This window comes from Marmota flaviventris, chromosome 18, assembly GCF_047511675.1.
Source record: "Marmota flaviventris isolate mMarFla1 chromosome 18, mMarFla1.hap1, whole genome shotgun sequence".
NCBI lineage: Eukaryota > Metazoa > Chordata > Mammalia > Rodentia > Sciuridae > Marmota > Marmota flaviventris.
In genome coordinates this window covers 54,773,630-54,795,863 of record NC_092515.1, presented here as the reverse complement: position 1 = coordinate 54,795,863, position 22,234 = coordinate 54,773,630, and the positions used below count along the sequence as shown (strand labels likewise).

The window sequence follows — 22,234 nt, the reverse complement described above, 5'->3', positions numbered from 1 at the left end:
CAACCAAGACAAACATGCTTGAATAAATATTCATAGAGTTTGTAAAGTGTCTGCATGCACCCTTGGCTTTTGTAGAGTCATTTATGACTTCAACACAATCTTTGCTGTCATTGAATTATTGCCAACACATCAACCTCAACTTGACCATCAACTTTGACTTTTTCCCCCCCTGGCAAGAGAACAGCTTAATAACTTCACAAATGCTGAATTACTACACAGAGAGAACTAACACCATTAAATACACACAGATACACAAACACACACACACACACAAACTCATACATTCACATTTTCTCAGCAACAATCACTTTTGAGAGGCTAAAATAATACAAACCCTTAGTTACTCTAAAACACAGAAGGCAACCTTTCATGGGGCACAGGAAAGGGAGGGCTTATAGCATAGCGAAGAATGTACATTGAACACAAAAGGGAATTTCCTCTCTGAAGATTAAGGACATTGTTTGCCAAGAATGTCCTTCTTGGAAGAGGCCTGTGAATAGAGTCAGTTTCTCCTCTGGTATTTTTGGAGTTGGGGAAGGAGTCCTATGAATTTTTAAGTATTCCTTCCATATCTTTTCCTCCTCCTCCTCCTCCTCCTCCTCCTCCTCCTCCTCCTCCTCCTCCTCCTCCTCCATACCAGGGATTGAATTCAGGAGCACTTAACCACTGAGCAACATCCCCAGCCCTTTTTGGTATCTTATTTTGAGACAGGATCTCACTGAGTTGCTTAGTGCCTAATTTTCTGAGGCTGGCTTTGAAATCACGATCCTCCTGCTTCAGCCTCCTGAGCCACTGAGATTACAGGCGTGCACCACTGTACCTGGCTTCTTCCATATCTTCTTTACTTTAATCTCTTGACAGAGCTCTTACTCTTCTGTGGTGGTGTCTAGATTATTAGGCAAAATCAATCAAAATTCCCCTCCAAAATTTGTATGTGTCAGAATCATCTTGTATCCCACTAATCTGAGGCTGAGTGCCCACAGTCCTCACTCACTACCTCACTGTAACTTAATGAGAGCTGGTCTCTGGCGAGGACCCATGTTACTAGAAAATGAAAAAGTGTCAGGACTGGTCCCAACTCAAGTACCTTTTCTCTCTTTTTCTTCCCATGGACTCCCTTTCTTTGAGTTTGTTAAAAACGTCTTTGTTTATCTTTCAAGGTAGCCTGAAACTTAAGCAACAGAAACCTTGGTTACTGAAATATGAAGCTGACAAATGACTCAATGGGGGTGACCTCAGGATATGTCTGGCCAGCACCAGAGTATCAAAATAAGTTGGCCATTGATAATCCATTTACATACATACAACATTCTTCTTGATTTAAAAGTAATCTATGCTCATTATAGAAAGCATGTAAAATAAGACAAAACCCAAAACCCTCCCAAAATCCTATCATCCAGAGGTACCATCTATTAAAAATTTAGTGTATGTCCTCCCAGTTGTGTGTGCCTGTTAATGGTTACATGTCCTAAAAATCCAGACCAGACTATGAGCTGGGGGTGAAGCTAGAGGTCTTATGTTTTACTTAGCTTTTTTTTTTGTTTCTGTGACCAAAAAACCTGACAATGACAATATAGAAGAGGGAAAGTTTATTTGGGGCTCATGGTTTCAGAGGTCTCAGTTCATAGATGGCCGATTCCATTGCTCTGGGCCCAAGTGAGGCCAAACATTATGGCGGAAGGGCATGGAGGAGGGAAGCAGCACAGGACGTGGCAATCAGAAACCAGAGAGAACTCTGCTCACCAGGAACAATATATAAACCCCTAATGCATGCCCCAAATGACCCACCTTCTCCAGCCACGCCCTACCTGCCTATAGTTATCACCCAGTTAATCCACTCAACTGGATTAATGCACTGATTAGATTTAGGCTGTCATAACCCAATTGTTTCACGTCCAAGTTTTCTTGCATTGTCTCACACCTGAGCTTTTGGGGGGAAACTTTATATCTAAGCCATAACACTTTGAGTTCAATCCCCAGCACCACCACTCCCCTCCCCACCACCACACACACACACACAAAATCTAGAATAATGACTTATAAATCTAATACCGATTTGTGCTTTTCACTTGACTTGAGTTTGTTTTCAATTACTGTGAATATTCTGTGAGTTACAGCTATAAACAACATTAATCTGTTTTGCAAGTTACTCCTACTGGTTACTTGATTTCCTCTGGGTGTTTGTCTTTGAACTGGGAGGCTGTTCTCTAGAATGACCTACATAAATATGATAGTTCATGTTTCATGTTAATATCACTGACAGATTAATTAGATAAAATAGCCACATGTAAATTTTAATTGGTAGGATGTTACCATAAGATCATCCTGACTCTGAGGTTCTTCGGATCTGGGTTCCAGTCCTGGCTCTGCAACTTAAACTGGTATAGGTTTAGGTTTAAGCAAATCAACCCAGCTCAAAACTCATTTTAAATATACACAGTGTCTGGCTATTGAAAGATAAAAATATATGAATATTCAAAGAAAATCGCCAGATACATTTGAGTTGCCATATTTAAGTAAGCGAAACTCAAAATTAAAAAACAAACAAACAAACAAAAAAAAAAACAAGCCAATCCTGTTTTGTGCCATATGAGTTTACACCGGAGAAAAGGCCACACTATATGTGGTTAGAAGTACCTTTTTCCTCAATTGATATGCTAAAAGATGACAAATATTAAAAATAAAAAGTGTTCACTTTTCAAAGGGTAACTCTAGGGCTGATTGAGGGTTCTTAGTCTGGCTAAATCTACACCTTGGAAAATTACTGCCATTTTAATTTTCTTCTCATTGTTCTTTGAATACTCCAGAAATTCGTCTTTCCTCAGAGCTGCCTGATATCTAATTTTTGAGTTGTTGCTTTAAAAGATGAGGGCCCTTCCCCCCCCCCCCCCCCCCCCGTCCTTAGAAATCTATTCACAGCTGGTAACACTTTTCATTCCCTAAGCTCCTTCTCTGAGCAAGGACTGTGCAAGCTCCTTCCACCTGCAGTGTCTCATGGAATCCCAGGCTTTGATGAACTGGAGTATCTACTTTCCAGATGTCCCTATTACAGTACCTGCATTTTGCTGACATGGAAATCAAGTCAAAAAGCTGGTTTGATTCTCTGGCTTTGCCATTCCAGGAGGGAGTAAAGACAGTCCCAGCCATCAGTTGTCACTGATCTGGAGGTGAGTGTCCAAGGCTAAGGGTACAGTCTGTTCCCCTCTGACCCCTCCCAAAAGAAGGTAGAAGCCACACTGCTGCCCCTTCCTCTCCAGGAGGCTGAAAAGGTGCTCCTGGAAGGCACCGACCCGGTGAAAAGTGGCCATGGCGCCAGCAGCAGCCTAGCACGTTGTGGAAGTCACGGAAGGAGGCAGCCCTGCAGGGTCCCTGGCTATCTGTGTAGAGCGCTCTCAAGTTCAGCACCGGCTGGAGCGGACAGCGACCAGCGCAGGGGCCAGTGGAGGCCGCCCTGCCACTCTCAGCCCAGCCTCAGAGCGGTCCCACTGTGCTGACCGCCTGGAGCAGCCGCCCCGCGCCCCCACCCCAGGCCTGTCGGGCTGTCCCCAGGACCCTGCGTGGCAACCACCCCCAGGGGCAGCGCCGGCTCTAACCCAGACACAGGGCCCAACATGGGCAGCTTTCCAGGGTACCCAGGTGGGTGTGCAGACTGGGCAAGCAGTTCCTGTTCCCACCCCTTCTTCTGGCTAAGGGCTCTTGTTACCCTGGGAGTCTGGAGTCTGTCCTCTTGGTATCACTTCTTGAGACCTTTTAAAACCCCTTCTTCACATAGCCTCTACTTGATTTAAAAATATGCTTATCACAGTTTGTAGTCATATATATATGAAGAATCTAAAGTGATGAAGAAATATATATATTTGTAGATATATATGTACACACACACAGAGACCAGGGGCCTCACACACGCTATGCAAACACTCTACCACTGGACCTCATCTTCCACCTCAAGCACCTATGCTTATGAATAAGGTAGAGCATGAGATAATAGTGTCTGAATACAAGGTAATGGAATCTCTGCAGTTTTGCATGGGTGCTGGAAGAATGACTTAGACACTGTTGATACAGGTGCTCAATAACATTAATCAAATAAATGAATGAAAAAGAACAAGATAAAGGGTAATTTCTAACATGTTTTTCCTGTCATTTAAATTCTTCTATAGTGAGATGTATTGGTGTTATAATAGAACAAAATTATTTTTTTAAATGCCATATGTAGAGTTTGCTTATAAATTATAATTTCATGTCTTATCTCACAGCCCTGTGGATGCTCTAGCATTCTCACTGACAGAAAAGGAAATGAGAGCTCAGTGAGTATGACAGAGCATAGTTTATTTATAGCTGCAATCACACAGGTGCTAAGTGCAAAAAAGTCTGGGTTTTTTGACCCCATTGCCCTTGACCTTGCCTGACTTTGAACTCTGCTCTTGTGTTCCAAGCTCTGGATGGAAAAATAGAAAACCAAATTCCAGTTCCTGCCCTGTCCAGGATTGCTGGCCGATGAGGGGGTAAAATCTCTTCTCTTTGAGTTCCTATTGGATCTTTCTTTTCCATTCTCTCTTCCCGTGGAGAGAGGGCTACCTTGGAAGGAGGTGGCCGTCATGTTTAAATTCCTCCCCATCCCTATCACTCTCACTCCCCGTTTTATTTTCATTTATCATTTTCATGGTGCTCTGTTGTGTCATTTTATCGTATCAACCATTTGTTGATATTTTGTCAAACCATTTCCAGAAACAATCTTGCTTATTCTTTGCTTCTGTACTGTATGTGCCACCTCTCTAGGTATAAACTCTGGCAGCATCGAGCCTTCTCTGACTCATCTGTGTCTCCAAACCCTAGCAGAGTTAGGCTGCAGACTCACAGGTAATTCAACAAGATGTGGTTCAATGCGTTGAATGAACAAAAGTATCTGTATGATCATGAAGACGGGATGAGCTCTCCTGTGACACCCCTGCCACTACTGCCCTTCTCTTCACCCAACAGCATCTACAAGTGAAAGGCCAGAACAGTGGTTCTCAATCAGGGTGACTTTGCTACCCCAGGGGATGTTGGGCAATGTCTGGGGGAAATTTTGGTTGTCACATTGGGGCATGTGACTGGCATCTAGTGGGTAGAGGCCAAGAGGCTGCTACGTATCCTATGATGCATGGGACAGCTCACCCCTCCCTGCCTCCAACAAAGAATCATCTCATCTCAATGTTGATAGTGCCAGATTGGGAAACTTGGACTGGAGAGATCTAGTGAGGTTAGTTTGCTTTTGGTTTTGGTTTATAGATGACTGTCATGAAATGATTTCAAATTTACAGAAAAATTACAAAAACTCTTAGATGCTGTTCACTCAGATGTTTTCCTCCATGTTTTTCATTGGTGTATTCTAGTTGTGCCTAATGGTGGGATTTGTTGTTACATATTGGTACATGCACATAATATAACGATAGAATTTGGCCAATATCACTCCCTGGCACTTTCCTCCTCCTTTCCCTCCTCCCTCCCCCAACCCCCTTTCCTCTACTTAGCTGATCTCCCTTTGATTTTTAAAGGACCACCCCACCCCACTTAGCATAATGGTCTCAAGTTCCATTTTCCTGCAAATGACATAATTTCATTTTTCTTTATGGCTGAATAAAACTCCCTGATGTAATATATACAATGCTTCCTTTATCTATTGATAGACAGCTAGGCTGGTTCATAGTTGAACTATTGTGAATTGTGCTGCTATAAACATGGCTATGCATGTTATCATGGTAGTATGAGGACTTTGGTTCTTTAGGACAAATACCAAAGAGGAGTATAGCTGGATCCTACGGTGGTTCCATGCCTAGTCCTTTGAGGAAACTTCATACTGATTTCCAGAGTGGTTCTACTAGTTTACAGTCCCAACAGTGTACAAGTGTTCCTTTTTCTCCACATCCTCTCCAGCATTCAATACTATGTGTATTCTTGAATGTCTCACCCACATTTGCTAGCTGACAGCAGTTGACCACATCACTTTATCATTTTCTCAATATATATCATATTTTTTTTTTCTTTCTGAACTACTTGGGAGTGAGCTGCATACATGATCATCCTTCACTCCCATACTATTCACTATGCTTCCGACAAGCAATTTTCCTACTTAAGGAAATTTATACAGCAAAATGATCAAACAGGCTGACTCAACCACCATTATCCAACCTAAAGCCCTTGTTTGTATTTTTTAGATTATCCTAGCTTGTGAGGCAAGTGTCCTGGGGCTATTTAGCATCCTGGACCTCTCTTGAACTTGGGCCACTAGTTCTAATTCATTTCAATGTCATTTGATAAGATCTGAAGCTTTCTTTCCGTTCCTGGAGCCAATTCCTGCCTGGCTAGGGCCTCCGTATATCTGACACCAAGTCTGAGACTTTCTATTTACTGGAGGAATTGGGTGCAGTAACAATGCGACCAAGCCCATTTACCAGGGGCACATCAGTGGTAATTGAGACGCTTGATAATAATGACCTAGATCTGGAACTAACATCTCCAAAATCAAGTCTTCTTCACCCAGGCTCCTTCGAAGGCTCTTGAGGTTCAGTGGTCTGTAATGATGGCAGAATTTTGTGCTCGTTTTTCTCTCTGCCTTGTTCTCATACTCTCTCAATAAATTCTACCAGAAATGCACGGAACATCTTTCAGGAGAAATATTTACACATGGACATTCAATACCCGTTGTTGGGTATTGGTTGGATGTCACCTGTGTAAGAAGGCATGAAATTTCAAAGTGATTCAACATCTCTTTAATCCCTTCAGAAGCACATAAATTCTTTCTTCTGTCCTATGAGGACCAGCACCGGCAAGTAACTAGCACCACGTGGATGTAATTAGTGACAATTGGCTAAAACCATATCTGCAAAAGCTTCTGTGAAAAATGACTCAAACCTGTGTGGCTTAAAATAGCATAAATTTATTCTCTCACAATTCAGAAGAATAGAAGTCTAATAGCAGGTGTGGGCAGTTCCTCCTGGGGACTCTCGGGAGATGCTCTCCCATTCCCACTCCTGGGAGCTACTGACAGTCCTTGAAGTCTCTGGCCTGGAAGTTACTCTGCTCTGATCTCTGCCTCAGTCTTCACAGGCTCTCTCCCTGTGTGGGTCTAGGTCTCTTTCCCTCTCTGTAATTTATTTATTTAGGGTACAGGGGATTGAACCCAGAGACACTTAACCACTGAACCACATTCCCAGCCCTTATTATTTCATTTTTATTTTGAGGCAGGGTCTCACTAAGTTGCTTAGGAACTCAATAAGTTGTGGAGGCTGGCCTCAAACTTTTGATCCTTCTGCCTCAGCCTACAGAGTTGCTGCTTTCATGGGTCTGTGCCACAGTACTGGCTCTTCCCTTCTTATTACACATCATCCATTAGATTTAGAGTCCACTGTAATTCAGTTAGACTCATTTTAACTCATGGTGTCTGTGTGATGGGCTGCACAATATCACTCCCTACAAATGCCTATGTTGAATTCCTGGTACCTCAGAATGTGACTGTGTGGAGATAAGGCCTGAGATTAGGACACAGACACACAGTGGGAAGTGCACCTGAAGATAGGCCATGGGAAGACGGCTTTATGAGCCGAGGAGGAGGCCTCGAAGACATGGGCCCTGCTAACACTGCTGTCTTGGGCCTTGAGCTTCCAGAACTGTTAGAATAATAAGCGTCTGTCATTTGAGCCACCTAGTCTTCGGTACTTTTTTACAACCACCCTAACAAGCAACAACAATCTGCAAAGACCCTCTTTCCCAGTGAGGCCGTATTTGGCAGTCCTGGGTAGAAATAATTTAGGGGTTCACCATCAAGTACAGCATGAGTGAAGGAAGTGTGAGTTGGGAGAAATGATTCTAGAAAGATGGTCTGCAACCCAACTGTGGAGAGCCTCAAATGCCAGGGCTAGGGGTCGGGACCTTGTTCTAGGAGCAAGAGAACAAGAAACATGAGAAGTAAGCAAAAAGAAATGGTTGCAATTTCTAGACCATCCCTGCATCCTCCTAAAGAGCGTCCAGGTGTGTCAGACCTGGACAGCTGGAGACCTGGTGACGTTGAGCATGTGGGAAAGGCTTTTGGGGTGTATAAACTCTTGGGATGATGCATGTTTTCTTCTGGGGCACCGCTGATACCAGGTGGGGGCTGCTGGAACTCTACCCTGTACAAGGACTGTGTGTGGATTAGTGATGTCATTGAGGGTGAAGGAGGGGAAATGGGGCCTGCCTGGCTTGAGTGCTTCCTGCAAAAACACTCATTGAAATGTAGTTACCATTGGCACGAGGTGTTGGCACGAGGGACCTTTACGAGGTAATTAGACCACGAGGGCCCTGCCCGCGTGGGTGGGATTAGTGTTATAAAAGCCAAGTTCCAGCCCTCCTTCTCTCTGCTCTCTTTTGCCTCCACCCATTGACTACGCAGAGACAGCCCAGCCTCCCAGCCTCCCAGCCTGCCAGCCTCCCAGCCTGCCAGCCTCCCAGCCTCCCAGCCGTGAGTCAGTACATTTCTGTTCCTTATGCTTTCTGTGGGGTTCCATTTTTGCAGCACAAAACAAACTAAAGGAGAAGCCCAGGTGCCTCGTGTTGGCTATTCCTGATTGGATCATTCGGCTCAAGGAACTGGTTTCATTTGTGTTTCTGATGGGGATGGGTACTGGGGGTTGAACTCAAGCACGCTCTACCAGCTCTTTCAATTTTGAGACAGGGTTGCTGAGGGCCTCAGAACATCACTGAGACTGGCTTCAAACTTCTGATCCTCCCACCTCGGCCTCCTGAAGTGCTGGAATGACAGGTGTGCACCACCGTGCTGGGCACGGGGCTGGTTTCTGAGTGGCATCTGCAGCTTGTCCAGAGTCTGTGTAACTGTGTGGAAGCAACACTTTTGTTCGAATGTTAATCATTCTTGGAAGTGAAAGGTTTGCAACTATCTTGTGGAATGTGACACTGCGATGATGCCTAGTGCGTGGTGAATTCCATATGGGACGATGGCCTTGCCGACACCAGGTTAGAGGTAATAGCACTCAATAGCACTTTGACAAAGCTGTTTATTTGAGTTTTCCTTCCTCTGGTCCAGGCAGCGTACTCCAGAGAGTATCCCCTGTGACATTTTCGAGCCTCCTGGCCCAGTTCAGCTGGTGGTTGTTGACTCCTATGTCCTTTCCTGTCCGTCACCAAGAACCTGTCCCTTGCCAATGCCCCAGGTTTACGTTTTTCTGGATACAGTTTTGATATACTTTTTGGGGGGTGGTTCTTGTTTGGTTTTGGTACTGGTGATTGAATGTAGTGATGTTCTACTATTGAGCTACATTCCGGGTCTGTGTAGTTTTTTTCTTTTTTCTTTTGTGTTTTGTTTTAATTTTAAGTCAATGTCTTGCTAAGTTGCTTAAGGCCTCTCTAAGTTGCCTAGGCTGGTCTCAAACTTGCAAACCTCCTGCATCAGCTTCCCCAGTTGCTGATTACAGGTGAGCATCATCACACCCAGCTCGTTACTGTTTTTAAGTAGGAGATAAACCAAATCTTTTAGGAAAGCAAAATATTTCAACCTGGAGGTAAGAGATTTAAGAGAGGAAAAAAGTTCCTGTTGAAGCTTTGTGTTCTCTGATAAAATGACTTCATGGTATTTAAATCATCTGTTCCTTTAATAATATATAACATCATGCTTGGAACCTGGGGCATAGCAAATAGAGCTTGCATCTTGTACCTGAGCAGAGGGATATGAATTTGCTAGTTTGTTCATTAATGTATTAACTGGTTTATTCAGTCAATGCATATGAGTTCTGTGGAAATACAATAATAAACAAAACATAATTTTCCAATTTCTGGGCACTTGAAGATTACAGTGTGAAGGGAGAGAAATTTTTTTAAAAAATTTGTTAAAAATCAAACAAGCAGGAGGTACATGGTGCAGTGGGAATTTATAACAAGGAGATTTGATCCTGGCAGAGTCTGTTCCTTAAAAATTTTTCTATTACCTCTTCTTATTAACAGAACCCAAATTTTCTTTGGGGGTGGCAAGATATGCAGCACAATAATCACCCGCCCAGCTTTTCATGGGGCTAACAAATCAATACAGCAATTCTAACATGAGATTTGAGTGACAATCTACTGGAGGACATAAGGGAACAAACCAGAATGGTGGTACCATTCTGTGTGTCATCTCACGTTGCATGTGGATATAATGTCTGGAGCTAAAGCAGATACTTTGTGATTATGAGGAAATGTGAACAGGATTACAGAAATTCTATTCTTGCCCTTATTAACCTGCTAAGTAGCAATACTAACAATTGCCCATGTCCTGACTTTGTATAATACATGGAAATCCTCATCTGTTTCATCACGTTTAGTGGCATTTTTGGTTTCTTGTCCCCACGTGCAATCCTAAGGTCTGATGTGGGAGCTCAGGGTTTCCCTGGAGAAATCTTGATTAACTGAGATTTGACATGTGAGAAAGATTTAACTAGTTGAAGAAGGAAAAGATTCTAGGCAATGAGAAACAAGTGTGCCTTCCTGTGCTGAGTGGGAGATTGATGCCTATGAAGGGTGTCGATAAACTGAGAGCCCCAAAAGCAAAGGGAATGGAGGCTGAGACCACGTGGCCTTTCCTAGCCTAAGAAACTTAGAAGACAGCACTCGCCAGGGTAAACTGGGTCTCTGTGTGGTCACTCTACTTGGGCAGATTAAATATGTTGGGCAACTGGAATTACTGGCTTTTCATAAAACGCTTTGCATCCCTCTCCTGACAGACTTAGACTTTCATAGCCCCCTTCCCCTAGAAAATGACCCAGAGGCTAAGAGCCTGCCTTTAGAGTTGCAGGTAGTAGTTCTGGTGTGAAGAGCTGAAAAAGCAGAATTGGTTTCTAGATGATGAAGCTCTGACCCGGAGATTCCATTCCCTAGTGATGAGCCTATTGCTCTCTATTCTTCTCTCTCTGAACCCACTTTCTCCTTCGGTTGGATTATGGTCTTTCTAGTCTCGCCTCTCTTCATAGATTTTACTAGTCAGCATTATTTTGGTGGAAAGTGACAGACCCAACGATGGGAGGTATGGTATATGATCCTGGCTCTCCACCTCCTGGGAACGCAGCAGAATTCTCTTGCAGATCTCAGAGCAGAGACGATGTTTGCCGTTTCTGTATTGGGTGGTGCCAGCCAAGGCTGTCGAGGGTCTCCAGAGCGCTCTTCTCCTCTGCTCTCTGGCTTCCCAGCATGATGTAGAGTAGAACCCCTTTCCCTGGACATCGAAGTGCACAAGAGAAATGAGCTTGTGTTTCAAACCACTCTGATTTTTAAATTTTTTAATTTGTTTTAATTAGTTATGCATGACAGTAGAATGTATTTATGCACTTTGATATACCATACATAAATGGGATATAATTTCTCGTTTATTTGAGTGTACATGTTGCAGAATCACATTTGTCATACAGTCACATATGTACATAGTAGAATGAAAGAGACATTATGACTGTCTCCCCTCCCCTCCCCTCCCCTCCCCTCCCTTCCCCTCCCCGTCTAAGGTAATGCTATTCTTCTCTAGTGACCTCTGCCTTATTATAAATTGGCATCCACATATTAGAGAAAATATTCAGCCATTGGTTTTTTGGGATTGGCTTATTTCGCTTGGCATGATATTCTCCAACTCCAACCATTTACTGTCAAATGCCACTTGAGCTTTCAACTGCAGCACTACCCAGCCCATCCTGGCTGATAGGTTTTGAGATGGCAACTGCATCATTTCCCAGCCTTTCCTTGCTGATGGGCCACTTTAAAGCAGCTCACATGCAAAGGAGAACTTGTCTTGTGTAAGTTGGGGGAATTATGGGGCAGCTCATAGAATTCACAGAAATTGACACCAGGCCTTAGGGGATTGGGATGATGAACTAAGCGCTAGGTGAGAACACACACATTCTCTCTCCTGCCCACCCCCAGCCCCTGATTGCCCCCTCATTTCTCATCACTGTTGAGATGCCTTGGAAAGCAGGAGTTCATCTGATGCATTTTTAAGGACCCCCTCCCTCCCTGATTGCATCTATTTATTGCAGGTGAAACTGTTCTCCGAAGACATCTGTGTCACCAGTTTGGTCAAATGCAGAGTATTTTCTGCCAAGTTTATACAAACCAACATAGTATGAATGACTATAATGAACATACGAACACGTCCACATTGATCAGAATCCAGGCTTTATTATTGTCTGATGAAAAGAGCTAAAACTTAATTCCAAGCACGTGTAATTAAAGTTTGCGGAGCAAGATGTGATTCACAAAACAGTGAAAATTTAAAGAAACTGGATATTTGTTGGAAGGACAGAATATATTGAGATTTTTTTTTCTTCTAAAAAGTCCTCTTCCCAGAGCCTCAATTTTGTAACTTCATCTGAAGCGATGAAATTATTTTCTGCAATTTTGTTGAGAAGTTTCATGGGGATAGCATTTGGCAGGATAAAAAAAAATTACCTAGATGCATGGCTCTAGAATAGTGCTGCCTAAATCCAACTTGAAACTTCCAAAGATAGGTTGTCTTGAAGAGACTTAAATGATTTTTTCCACCATCATTATATATTTAAGTATATAAAGAAAGTTTTAAAAAAGCTAACATATATATAGGGAGACAGTAAAGATATAAAAGGAAGGAGAAAATAGGCTTTTCTCCAGCGCTCCTGGCCCACAAGTTCTGCTGCTCTTGTTCTGCGCTTCAGAATTTCCCCTTTATGGGGAAACTGATGTCATGCTGGGCATGGAATCCATCACGCATGCTACCTGCTCATGTCTTTTTGGACCCTGCCTGGGAACTTTAAAAAAAAAAAACTTGGGTGGGGGAGTTCAAAAGAAACAGAGTTAAATCAGAACCTCCTCAGACATCATGGTCCTGAGGCAGCACACAAGACACAAGCCCAGCAGGGGAAGCAGCCACTCAAAGGGCCCTGGGCTAGCAGGTGTATGGGAGGTGGGGCAGATGGAGCATGAGAGAGAAGTTGTTGGGTTACGCAGCACCCAGAACCTCTGATTTAGGGAATTCTCATCCCACAAATACACACAGCATGCATCTATAGCAATGTTTGACCAATGCATGTACATGATGGTGGTCCCATAAGATTGTAATGGAGCTGAAATATGACCTTTGCCCACTGCCATGGTAGCTGCCCAAGGTCCTAATGCAGGGCACTACTCATGTGTTTTGGTCATACTGGTGTAGACCAATGCACTGCTCTGTCAGTTGTATAAGATACAGCACATACAATTAGGCACCATACAGAATATTTGATAATAATAAATGATTTGCTGCTTTATGTATTTATCATATGCTATGGCTTGAGGTAGCCTCATTTATCTATTTCTCCCAAGGGTCCCCAGGGTGGGAGTATTAGCAGGTGCTGTGGATCTTAAGAGATGGAGCCATATTGGAGGCCCTTATCATGCCCTGAAAAGAGATTGTGGGACTCTGCCCATCCCCCCTCTCTCTTGTTGTGCAATAGTTTGAAATGTGACCATTTACTCCAACATGGCCCCTGCTGGGATATGCTGCCATCTGCCACCCTCATCATAAACCAAGCCAACAGGACTGCCCCGTCTTGAACTTTGAACCACCCAAACTGTGAGCTAAATAAACCTTTGTACTTCATATGTAGACTCTGTCAGGTATCTTATAGTGATGGAAAACTGACTAATACACTATACTATCATTTTATTACTGTTTTAGAGTAGAGTCCTACTTATAGAAAAATAAGTATATGATAAGGCAGTATGCCATCTTGCACCAGCAGCAGCTACATACATCTTGTGTTTACTGCATCTGTTGATCACATCAAGAAGCCACTTGGACTATTTAACTTATACCACATAAGGTTGCATAAATATACACTATGATGTTCATATCACCAAAATCACCTCCGACACATTTCTCAGAAAGTATCCCTGTGCTAAACTTTCAAGAGAAAATCTTCCAGGTAGCCTAAGCTTGCTTTTCTGGGTTGAAGCAGTGTGTTGTATTTTTAAACAGACTGAGTCTACACAAATGAGAGGAACAAGGAAAGAGAAAGAATATGATAGCCCTTTTCATAGATGTCATTTTAATAGCGTGCACATGTCTGGATTATTATTTTCTGACCCCTTGAAGGGCAAACTCACAATGAAATATGGTAGCACAATTGTCTGATCCTGTATTGCTATGGACTTTGACACTTGTGTGGCAATTTTGCAATTAGTAATTGCAATTTTGACATATTCTTGGGGACCAGCAGCCTCTAAGTCATGTCTGATCTTGCTTGGAGGATGTATCTGCAGAGGGCCTCTTAAGGGATGGTGAACTCGCAGATGTACCTCTTGCTACTGCGGCAGGCCTCATCGCTCCATTTCCCCTGAGCCGACTGGGAGAAGAGGATGCAGTTTTCCTTCTTGCCTCCATTGGGCTGTGCACGGTCCCAGTTGAGGAAGGAAACGGCGAATCCGTGGACATCAAGAAACTTGCCTTCCGTGACCATGTCATTGATGCCCAGCCAAAAGTCATCGACGCCTGGCAGGCTCCTCTTACCATAGTCTCGGAGGGCATTGATCTCGTCGGTGTTCCTGGGCACGACCAATGTCCCTCCCTTGGAAATGCAGTCTTCATTGGCTTCATGGAAGTGCTTTGAGCCTTCCGATGCAAGGTAGCATTTCCTGTGAACTTTTGTGCCTCGAAGACACACTGTGGGATGTGAAAGTATATACGTTAATTTGCTTTTGAGTGTACCATGCCTGGCGCAGACAGCCATAAACTTGGATGGAATGGATAACATGTGACAGTGATGATGAGTTAGTTTATTGGTGATTTTGTGTGTGTGTGTGTGTGTGTGTGTGTGTGCGCTGAGCACTATACATACACAAACTCATAATAATCATGACCACCCTGTGAAGTGGTACATCATTACCCCACTTATCAGGACATTGAGGCTTAGAGAAATCCTTACTTGTCACAACTTAGCCATATCAGTAATGTAACTTGCATTGCATATAAAATCACCTCTACACAATTCAGGTCTGCCCCACCTTCAAAACATTTTTTTTTTTTTTTGGTGGGGGGAATAGTGGGGATTGAACCAAGGGGTGCTTAACCACTGAACAACATCCCCAGCCATTTGTTGTTGTTGTTGTAGTATTTTATTTAGACATCAGGTCTCGCTGAGTTGCTTGGGACCTCACCAAGTTGCTGAGGCTGGCTTAGCCCCCCAAGCCACTAGGATTACAGGCTTGCACCACTGTGCCCAGCTCAAAGCATGATCTTCAGCCTCTAGCTGCTTTGATACTCCTGTGCATCCTAATTTATGCAGATCTGTGATATGCTGAATTTCCTTGGGACTTCTGGATTCGGATGGGATTTCAAAATGATCAAAACAAAAGCAAAAGTCTGAATTTGTGTTTGCAGAGCCCATGGTTTTGTTAAGTGGGATAACTGAGACCTTGTAATACTTTTTGGGCTACCTGGGAAAAAGTAGACATAAATATACTTTTTGAGCACAGCTCCAGGGCCATGGTGCCCAGCTTTAGGTCTCCTCTCTGATGTTTCCTAGCTGTGTAAACCTTAGATAAATTTACTTAATTTCTGTGTGTTTCACTTTTCTCATCTGTAAAGTGAAGATAATCGTCATCAGCACAAGCTGGAAGAGTCGACATAAATCAGCTATTCAACTTAAGTTGTTGGTGGGTTCATAAAATAGGTGTAGTGACAGAATATGGGTAAAAGGTTACCCAAACTTTCTTTTCCTTCTGCATGAGCATTTAACTTCACTTTAACTTTCTGATTCTGTATCCCCGGAAACCTGAACAGGGGAACATGGTACCATGTTACTAGGCAACTTTGCTTATGGTAAAAGTGACCCTGGATTGGTAACTACCTCCAGCCCAGGAGTTAAAATTGCTTGATGGAAAGCCGTGACTTGTGTCTTCCCTGAAGTGTGACCTTGTACTTGGGCAAGTTCCTGTGGAGCCTTCTACACTCTGCTTTTGGAGTTGATATGAAGAATATTGTTTCCAGGGATGGAAGCTTTGCAGGCCAGGGCTTTTTCTGAACCTGCCCAGTGCACTCTAATTTCCTCCCTCTTGGAGACTAGCTTCTGGATGAATGTGTGGCTACACAGGCTGTGCACAGGAACACAGGACGCAGCCCAGTGGGCAAGCCTTGGCTCTCACCCGTGTCTCTCCACAGGCATCTGATGCCCAGTGTGGCCTGGGGGATGCCCGTGAGCCTGATCATTTGATCTCAGTGGCTCTCCTAGTGGTAAACATTTCACACCAGTCAATGCTGTGCTTTGGTCATTTAATAATTCCTTCACTCTGTTTCTCCACCTAGTAGAGAGGAATTATGCCCTGGCTTCTAGAATGTATTCTAGAGCCACCTAGTTTTATTTCTGTACCACCCACATAGAGGAGGAAGGGTTGGCAAATGGAGCTGATTTCCCAAAACAATCATCTCCCAGATTTCAGGTCCTCTCACTGGAACACATCTGCGGTTTGTCCACAATTCTTTTAAGAAGAGCTGTCACCCAGAACTCCAGATGTGGTCTGGGTTAGTCTAGAGCACGGGGCCCGACAGGTGCTCTTCTGCTGGCCTTTGGAGGAGGTGCTGGTGGGTGGGGGAGGGGCTCTCACCTGTTTGCAGGGCTTGCATTTCCTTCAGGGCGTTGACTTCTCTCCAGAGCTTTTCAACTTGAGACTTCAGATCTCCATCCTTTTCTGGGGACATTTTAGGGTGGGATGAGGTAGATGGGAAAGAAAGCGTATGATTAAAATAAAATTCTTTAAAAAGAGCTTCAGGATGCAGAATTCAAGGCGGTGGCAATTTGGAGGAAACTGGGCTGAGTATACAAAAAACTCATGCATGAAGACAGCGTGGGCAGGAAGACGGGGGCGAGGGATTGCTGAGGCTGTAACCCTGGGAGCCCTTTCGAGATGGAGCTTTTGCCCCTCTTTCGCCCCACAAGATTCCCCTTGTCACAAGGCTTTGGACTCTTCAGCTCTTGACATGTGGGAGAATGAGAGCTGTTTCCCCTTCCTGTGCACCTGGGTTGCCCCTCTCCTGCCTCCCTCCTGACCCAGCTTCTTTTTGAACATTTCTGATTACGCTCTAGGTTGGAATCCAATCCGTACTCTTTCTTTGATTATTGTCTATTTTCTCCAGATCACTTTCTCCAATCTATATATCACCCACTTATTTCCTTCTGAATGTTTTCACTACCCAGGGCATTCCTGATGCCTAACATGATGCTAGGCCCATAATATTCGTGGCATGTACTTTATGGTATAAAAAATACTTTCATGTTAAGTGCTTTTTTAAAAAAAATTGTAGTTGTAGATGGGCAGAATGCCTTTATTTTATTTGTTTATTTTTATGTGATGCTGAGGATCGAACCCAGGGCCTCACATATGCTGGGCAAGCACTCTGCCACTGAGCCCCAGCCCTAATGTGCTCTTTAAAAATAGCAATAAAGGGAGAAAACTGATTCTCGTTGAAAAGAAGGCTCAGCCCAGGGAGCTAGGTGATTGGTAGGTAAGTTCCAGGACTCCGACTAACGTAGGACCCCATGCCATCTGTCCCCAGTATCCATTTACAGCTGATACATCTGGTCTGGTGGCTCCCAGCAGGGCTGAGCAATAAAGGATCAGGTAGAAATTCACCCATGTAAGGGATGAGCCACTTCTTTAGTCTTGATGTTCTTGGTTGGTGCTAAAGAATTTTCCTGGCTGTCAGATCAACTTGACTATAGGTAAATGGTAACAAATTAGTAACCTTGGCCAAATGCAAGCTCTAGAACTGTTAGGGACTCCCTTAGACATAAACACCTTTATAACATCATAGTAAATCATAAAAACAAATATTAAAAGCCACCATATACTGTCTTCCAGGAGACTAATTCTTTCAGTATTCCTATGAGAAAGATGCTACCGTTGTCTCCATTTTACAGAAGAAAAACTAGAGGCAAAGAAAATGGAATGAGCCTGCTGAAGGTCACCCAGCTAGTGAGCTGCAGAGCTGGGACGTGCATTTCCCTGGCTCAAGCCTGTTTTCATCCCACCCCTCTGATCTGCTTCCACCCAGGGATTTCATCTACTCCTTGGTCCCAGGCACATAGCCTTCGAGTAGATGCTTAAAGCTTTATAAGAACTGTTCCCAGAAGTCTCTTTGTGGGGATGCCATACATAGAATCCATTTCGTTTTTTTTTAATCCTAGGATTTTTTCAGGACAGTCTGAAATCTACATGTCCTAGTGCATTATCCCCTTGAACATGCTCACAAGCCAGATGTTTCCACATTTGGGTAAAGAAATCACCTTCTGGGGTATCCAGGGCCAGTCCCACCTCTACTTCACTTAATGCTGTACATCGATTCTTAAAATATCAACAGCTCAGCTCAGAAATACAAGACGACAGAGATTTTCTCCAAGGCACCATTCAAACAGGAATAGACTAAAGGGCACACTTAGAATGCAAAGCCATCAGCTGTTGGGCCAGGCTTGCAAAGTCCTCAGAAGACTCTCTTCCAAGTTATGCTGTCAACTGGACAACTGTCATCCCCCTCACTCTTGGCTTCCTGCTCCCTTCTATTTAAATAAGTGGCCTCCACTGGGAGACTGTAAACACTGTAATTAGCACCAAGACAGTGAATTAGTATTAGGCTCCTGGGAGATCATTATGGAAGTCATTATCCAGGTGACTTGGCTTCTGCTGCCCTCCCTTTGTTGCTAATGGGGATGAACAAAGGGATTATATTTCACTGCAGAATTTGTATTTTAGTTATTAACGCAACACATAATTTGTTGTGACCTGGGATGTAAGTAATCACAGGAAAATCTCATGTTTGGAGCTCACTCATTGCCATTTTGAATTTCTGAAAAGGTTCCCTTTTATGAGGGTTGTTACCCAGAATTAGATATAATATGGAAATGCAAACAATGTTCCAGAAGATATGACCAATAAAACTCTATGTTGATACTTTAAGAATCCATGTACAGATGGTTGTCATGATGCAGGGGAATGGCCACGCCCACACACTGAGCCTAGGGTGTGGACGGCAGAGATCTTTTGAAGAGACGAGCAGAGAATCCCATTAACCTGCAGTTTTTCTTGAAGAAACATAACATCTAGCAAGGGGATCGATATGTGTATACAAAGCACTTCCTCAGGGACATTGTACCATAAAGAGATGGATTGGAAGCCATACAGAAATTTACCAAGAGAAAACATTGTCACGACCCGCCCAAACAATGGTACAATATCTTGAATGAAATATGTTTTCTATGGAGAGCTGTCCAGGATTTAACAGACGAATTAAATCCATTTGCCTGCCAAACAGTTTGCACAGCCAATCTGGAAACATTAACACCCAATGTTTAATGGGGGTAATACTGTGACAAGGACTGGGGTAGAAAAGATGGCTTGGACTTTTGACTTCATAAACTTTTAAAATATTTTAAGCTCTTTAAAATAATACCACAGTATATGGGTGGATGGGGAAAGACCTGTTCAGAAAATAGGGCTATTGCTTCACCTCCAGTAGGGTCTACTTTCTTGGACCTGATGGTGAGGAATGTTTTGGAGAGGGAATGTTTAAGTTGTGGACTCCCCAAAAAAGTATGTGTGTGGGGATGGGGGAGAAGGGGTGGAGAGCGAGTGAGCACACATTGACATTCTCTCCCTGCATCCCTACTGGGTAACCCCCATTTTTTCCTACTTTTCCCAGCAGTGAAGAGAGGCTGGCCAGAAAAATCTGCCACATCACCCTGGATCATCTCTCTCTCCCCCCCACTTCTTCCCCTATCCTGGTCCTCAGCTGTGTACTTCATCTACTTATTAGAAATATTGTAACCTTTCATTAAGAGGGGGAACTGGGACATGTAATCCTTTATAGGGAAAAGGCTCTGCTTAGGATACCTCGCACTAGACCTAGATTTTATAAATAAATGCCCCTGGAAAGGGCCCTTTAAAATCACTAAAACAAAGCACAAGACAAGCCCCCTTGGACCCCTAATGCAGTCTAGACTTTTATCTTGTTGGTATTTTTTTTCCTAATGAAGTGAAATTGCCATAATATCCCCCTTGAAATGTCCTGAGAGGAAAATGGCTTAAAAGGATGAGATGAAATGTCCCCCTAGGTCTGGCTGCTTTTTTTCTCTTTCTCAGTTTCAGCATACTGCAAATACATTGTCCTAACTTAATTCATGACAACTTTTTTAAACCTCTTTGCCTATATCAAGTCGCCCCAAGTTTGGAATTGCTTAGAGAGTCCATTTTGTTTCCAAACATTGCACGACTTTACATGTGGACATGTAATCTTAAAGAGGAAGTTTGATGCTCTGACATGAGAAATGTAAAGAGGTGGCATAGACTCTCCTAAGACGGCCAGGGAATAAACCTATAAGGTAGCTAAGGACGAGAAAGGAGCTGGCGGATACCCACAGTTTTGTCCTCTGCTGCACGTTTAGTACAATCAGTTCTTACAAACATATTTGAGGGAACTACTCAATACTTAGGAGTATTGAGTTCTCCTGCATAACGGTGGACTCTACTTGCCCTGTCATTCGTAATGCCCCAACTTCACGTACCCAGGTGAGCGCCCTCTGAGGAACATGCCATATATCTAAGCCCACCAGATAGGTAAGCCAGAAAGTTTTTATATTACAAAGCTTTTCTTCAATAACTATAAAATCCCGCATGATTCCTTTAACTATCAAACTCTCAGAGATTCCAAAGTTCACTCACTCGGTCCCCTGTAAAATGACATGCACATGCTGGCATTGTGCTGTCACCAGGGACAGGCTCCTGGTGGGTAGATATGAACTCGCCCGGCACCTCCACACACTAAGCCCCGAGGGTGGCTGGGCTGAACAGTCCCGTTACCTTTCACTCGGCGTTTGCTGTGCTTCCTGGCTTTTAATCTGGACGTGTGGCTGGCGGTCTGGTCCAGGAGTAAGGTGATCACCAGGATACAGATCACAAATCCACTCTTTGCCATGGCTCCTGGGCTAGTCAGTGAGGCCACTCTGCCAGCCCCTCTGCAGCAGCAGCTACGGAGCAAGGAGACTGCTCGGCCACATCTTGCCCTGGGTGCCCTGGGCCAGCTTTATAAACGTGAGCGGAGGAGGTTGGCTGAGCTCCTGCTGACGAAATGTTTGAATGCCTCTGCTGGCCAGGGCATAAGGTGGCTCCTTGTTCTCAGGCCACATGTTGGACTTTTTATTTATTTTAATTCTGTTTCATTTGCCTTCTCGGAGTGCATCAGAGTTCATTAAGGGTTTTGCCTGTTTTCCTATTTTTTATTTTTTTTTTTTAAATCTAAAGTCTGGGAGCCTTGGGGTCTCCTTGAAGACCCAACATTTAAAAGTGTTTTATGTGGAGCTCTGAAGTTTATTAAATGTTCTGGAAAATGAATTCGGTTCAGTTTCAGAGCAAAAGGTTGGAGAGACATGGAGAGAGAGAGATGTGGAGGCAGACAGATTCCCAGTAGGGTGGTGAGAAAGAAACCTCAAAAAAAAAAAAAAAAGCCAGGGAATTTACTTCTTTAATGTGCATGTGTGCATGAGAGGGATGTCACAGAATTGGGCATTTAAACTATTGTGTGTGCACATGCATGTGTCTGAATGGCTCGGGGGGACCTTAGGAATAGTTCATGCAGTGGGATTTATGGAGTGGCTCATGTGGGTAACCCATAATGCAATTTATGAGTCCTCCCTCTGTTAGTTTTGTGGCTGCATCAATATGTGCATGCATTCTTAAAAAATACCTTAGAGTGAAAAGAATATTAAAAAGGTGAATTACTTCCATGAGAATAATGTAAAACAACAATAATTATTTTACAAATCTCTATCACCCCACTTTTTGCCCTTGAAGCTACTTGACCCACATTAAATCATACTTTCTCCCTGCTCAGTATTAGGGACTGAACCCAGATGTGCTCTACCACTGAGCTACGTTCCCAGCCCTTTTAACATTTAATTTCAAGACAGGGTCTTGCTCAGTTGTTGAAGCTGGCCTTGAACTTGCCATCCCCCTGCCTCAGCCTTCCCATAGCTGGGATTATAGGTGTGTACCACCATGCCTGACTTGCAGTCAAGTTTTGATGGACTCTAGGGACCTGGGCTGTGACAGTGTGCTTTGGCTTGAATACAGAAGATCAATGTGTATAAATCATTGGTCACACGATTGTTTAAATTGTTCTTTGTCATCTTTCTGGATCCTTTAGGAAGAAATTTCAAGTTACAAAACAGTAATAGAATGTACAGCA

The 22,234-nt window shown here is 43.6% G+C and overlaps 1 protein-coding gene across 1 annotated transcript; it reads right to left on the bottom strand.

The window, feature by feature from the left end:
* Positions 1 to 14,273: 14,273 nt before the first annotated feature.
* Clec3a (C-type lectin domain family 3 member A) lies at positions 14,274 to 20,965 on the bottom strand. Its single transcript, XM_027932966.2, has 3 exons — positions 20,851 to 20,965; positions 16,606 to 16,689; positions 14,274 to 14,665 (listed from the first exon to the last, which is right to left on the bottom strand). Exons 1-3 carry the CDS (start codon positions 20,963 to 20,965, stop codon positions 14,274 to 14,276), a joined length of 591 nt encoding a protein of 196 aa, XP_027788767.2.
* Positions 20,966 to 22,234: the final 1,269 nt, after the last annotated feature.

What these genes read in the sequence shown, in the direction of transcription:
- Clec3a (XM_027932966.2), bottom strand. Translation starts at nt 20,965, where the DNA reads ATGGCAAAGAGTGGATTTGTGATCTGTATCCTGGTGATCACCTTACTC. An exon ending in CAGCAAACGCCGAGTGAAAG is followed by an intron (nt 16,690 to 20,850) that starts GTAACGGGACTG and finishes AAATGTCCCCAG; the next exon opens with AAAAGGATGGAGATCTGAAG. An exon ending in AATGCAAGCCCTGCAAACAG is followed by an intron (nt 14,666 to 16,605) that starts GTGAGAGCCCCT and finishes CACATCCCACAG; the next exon opens with TGTGTCTTCGAGGCACAAAA.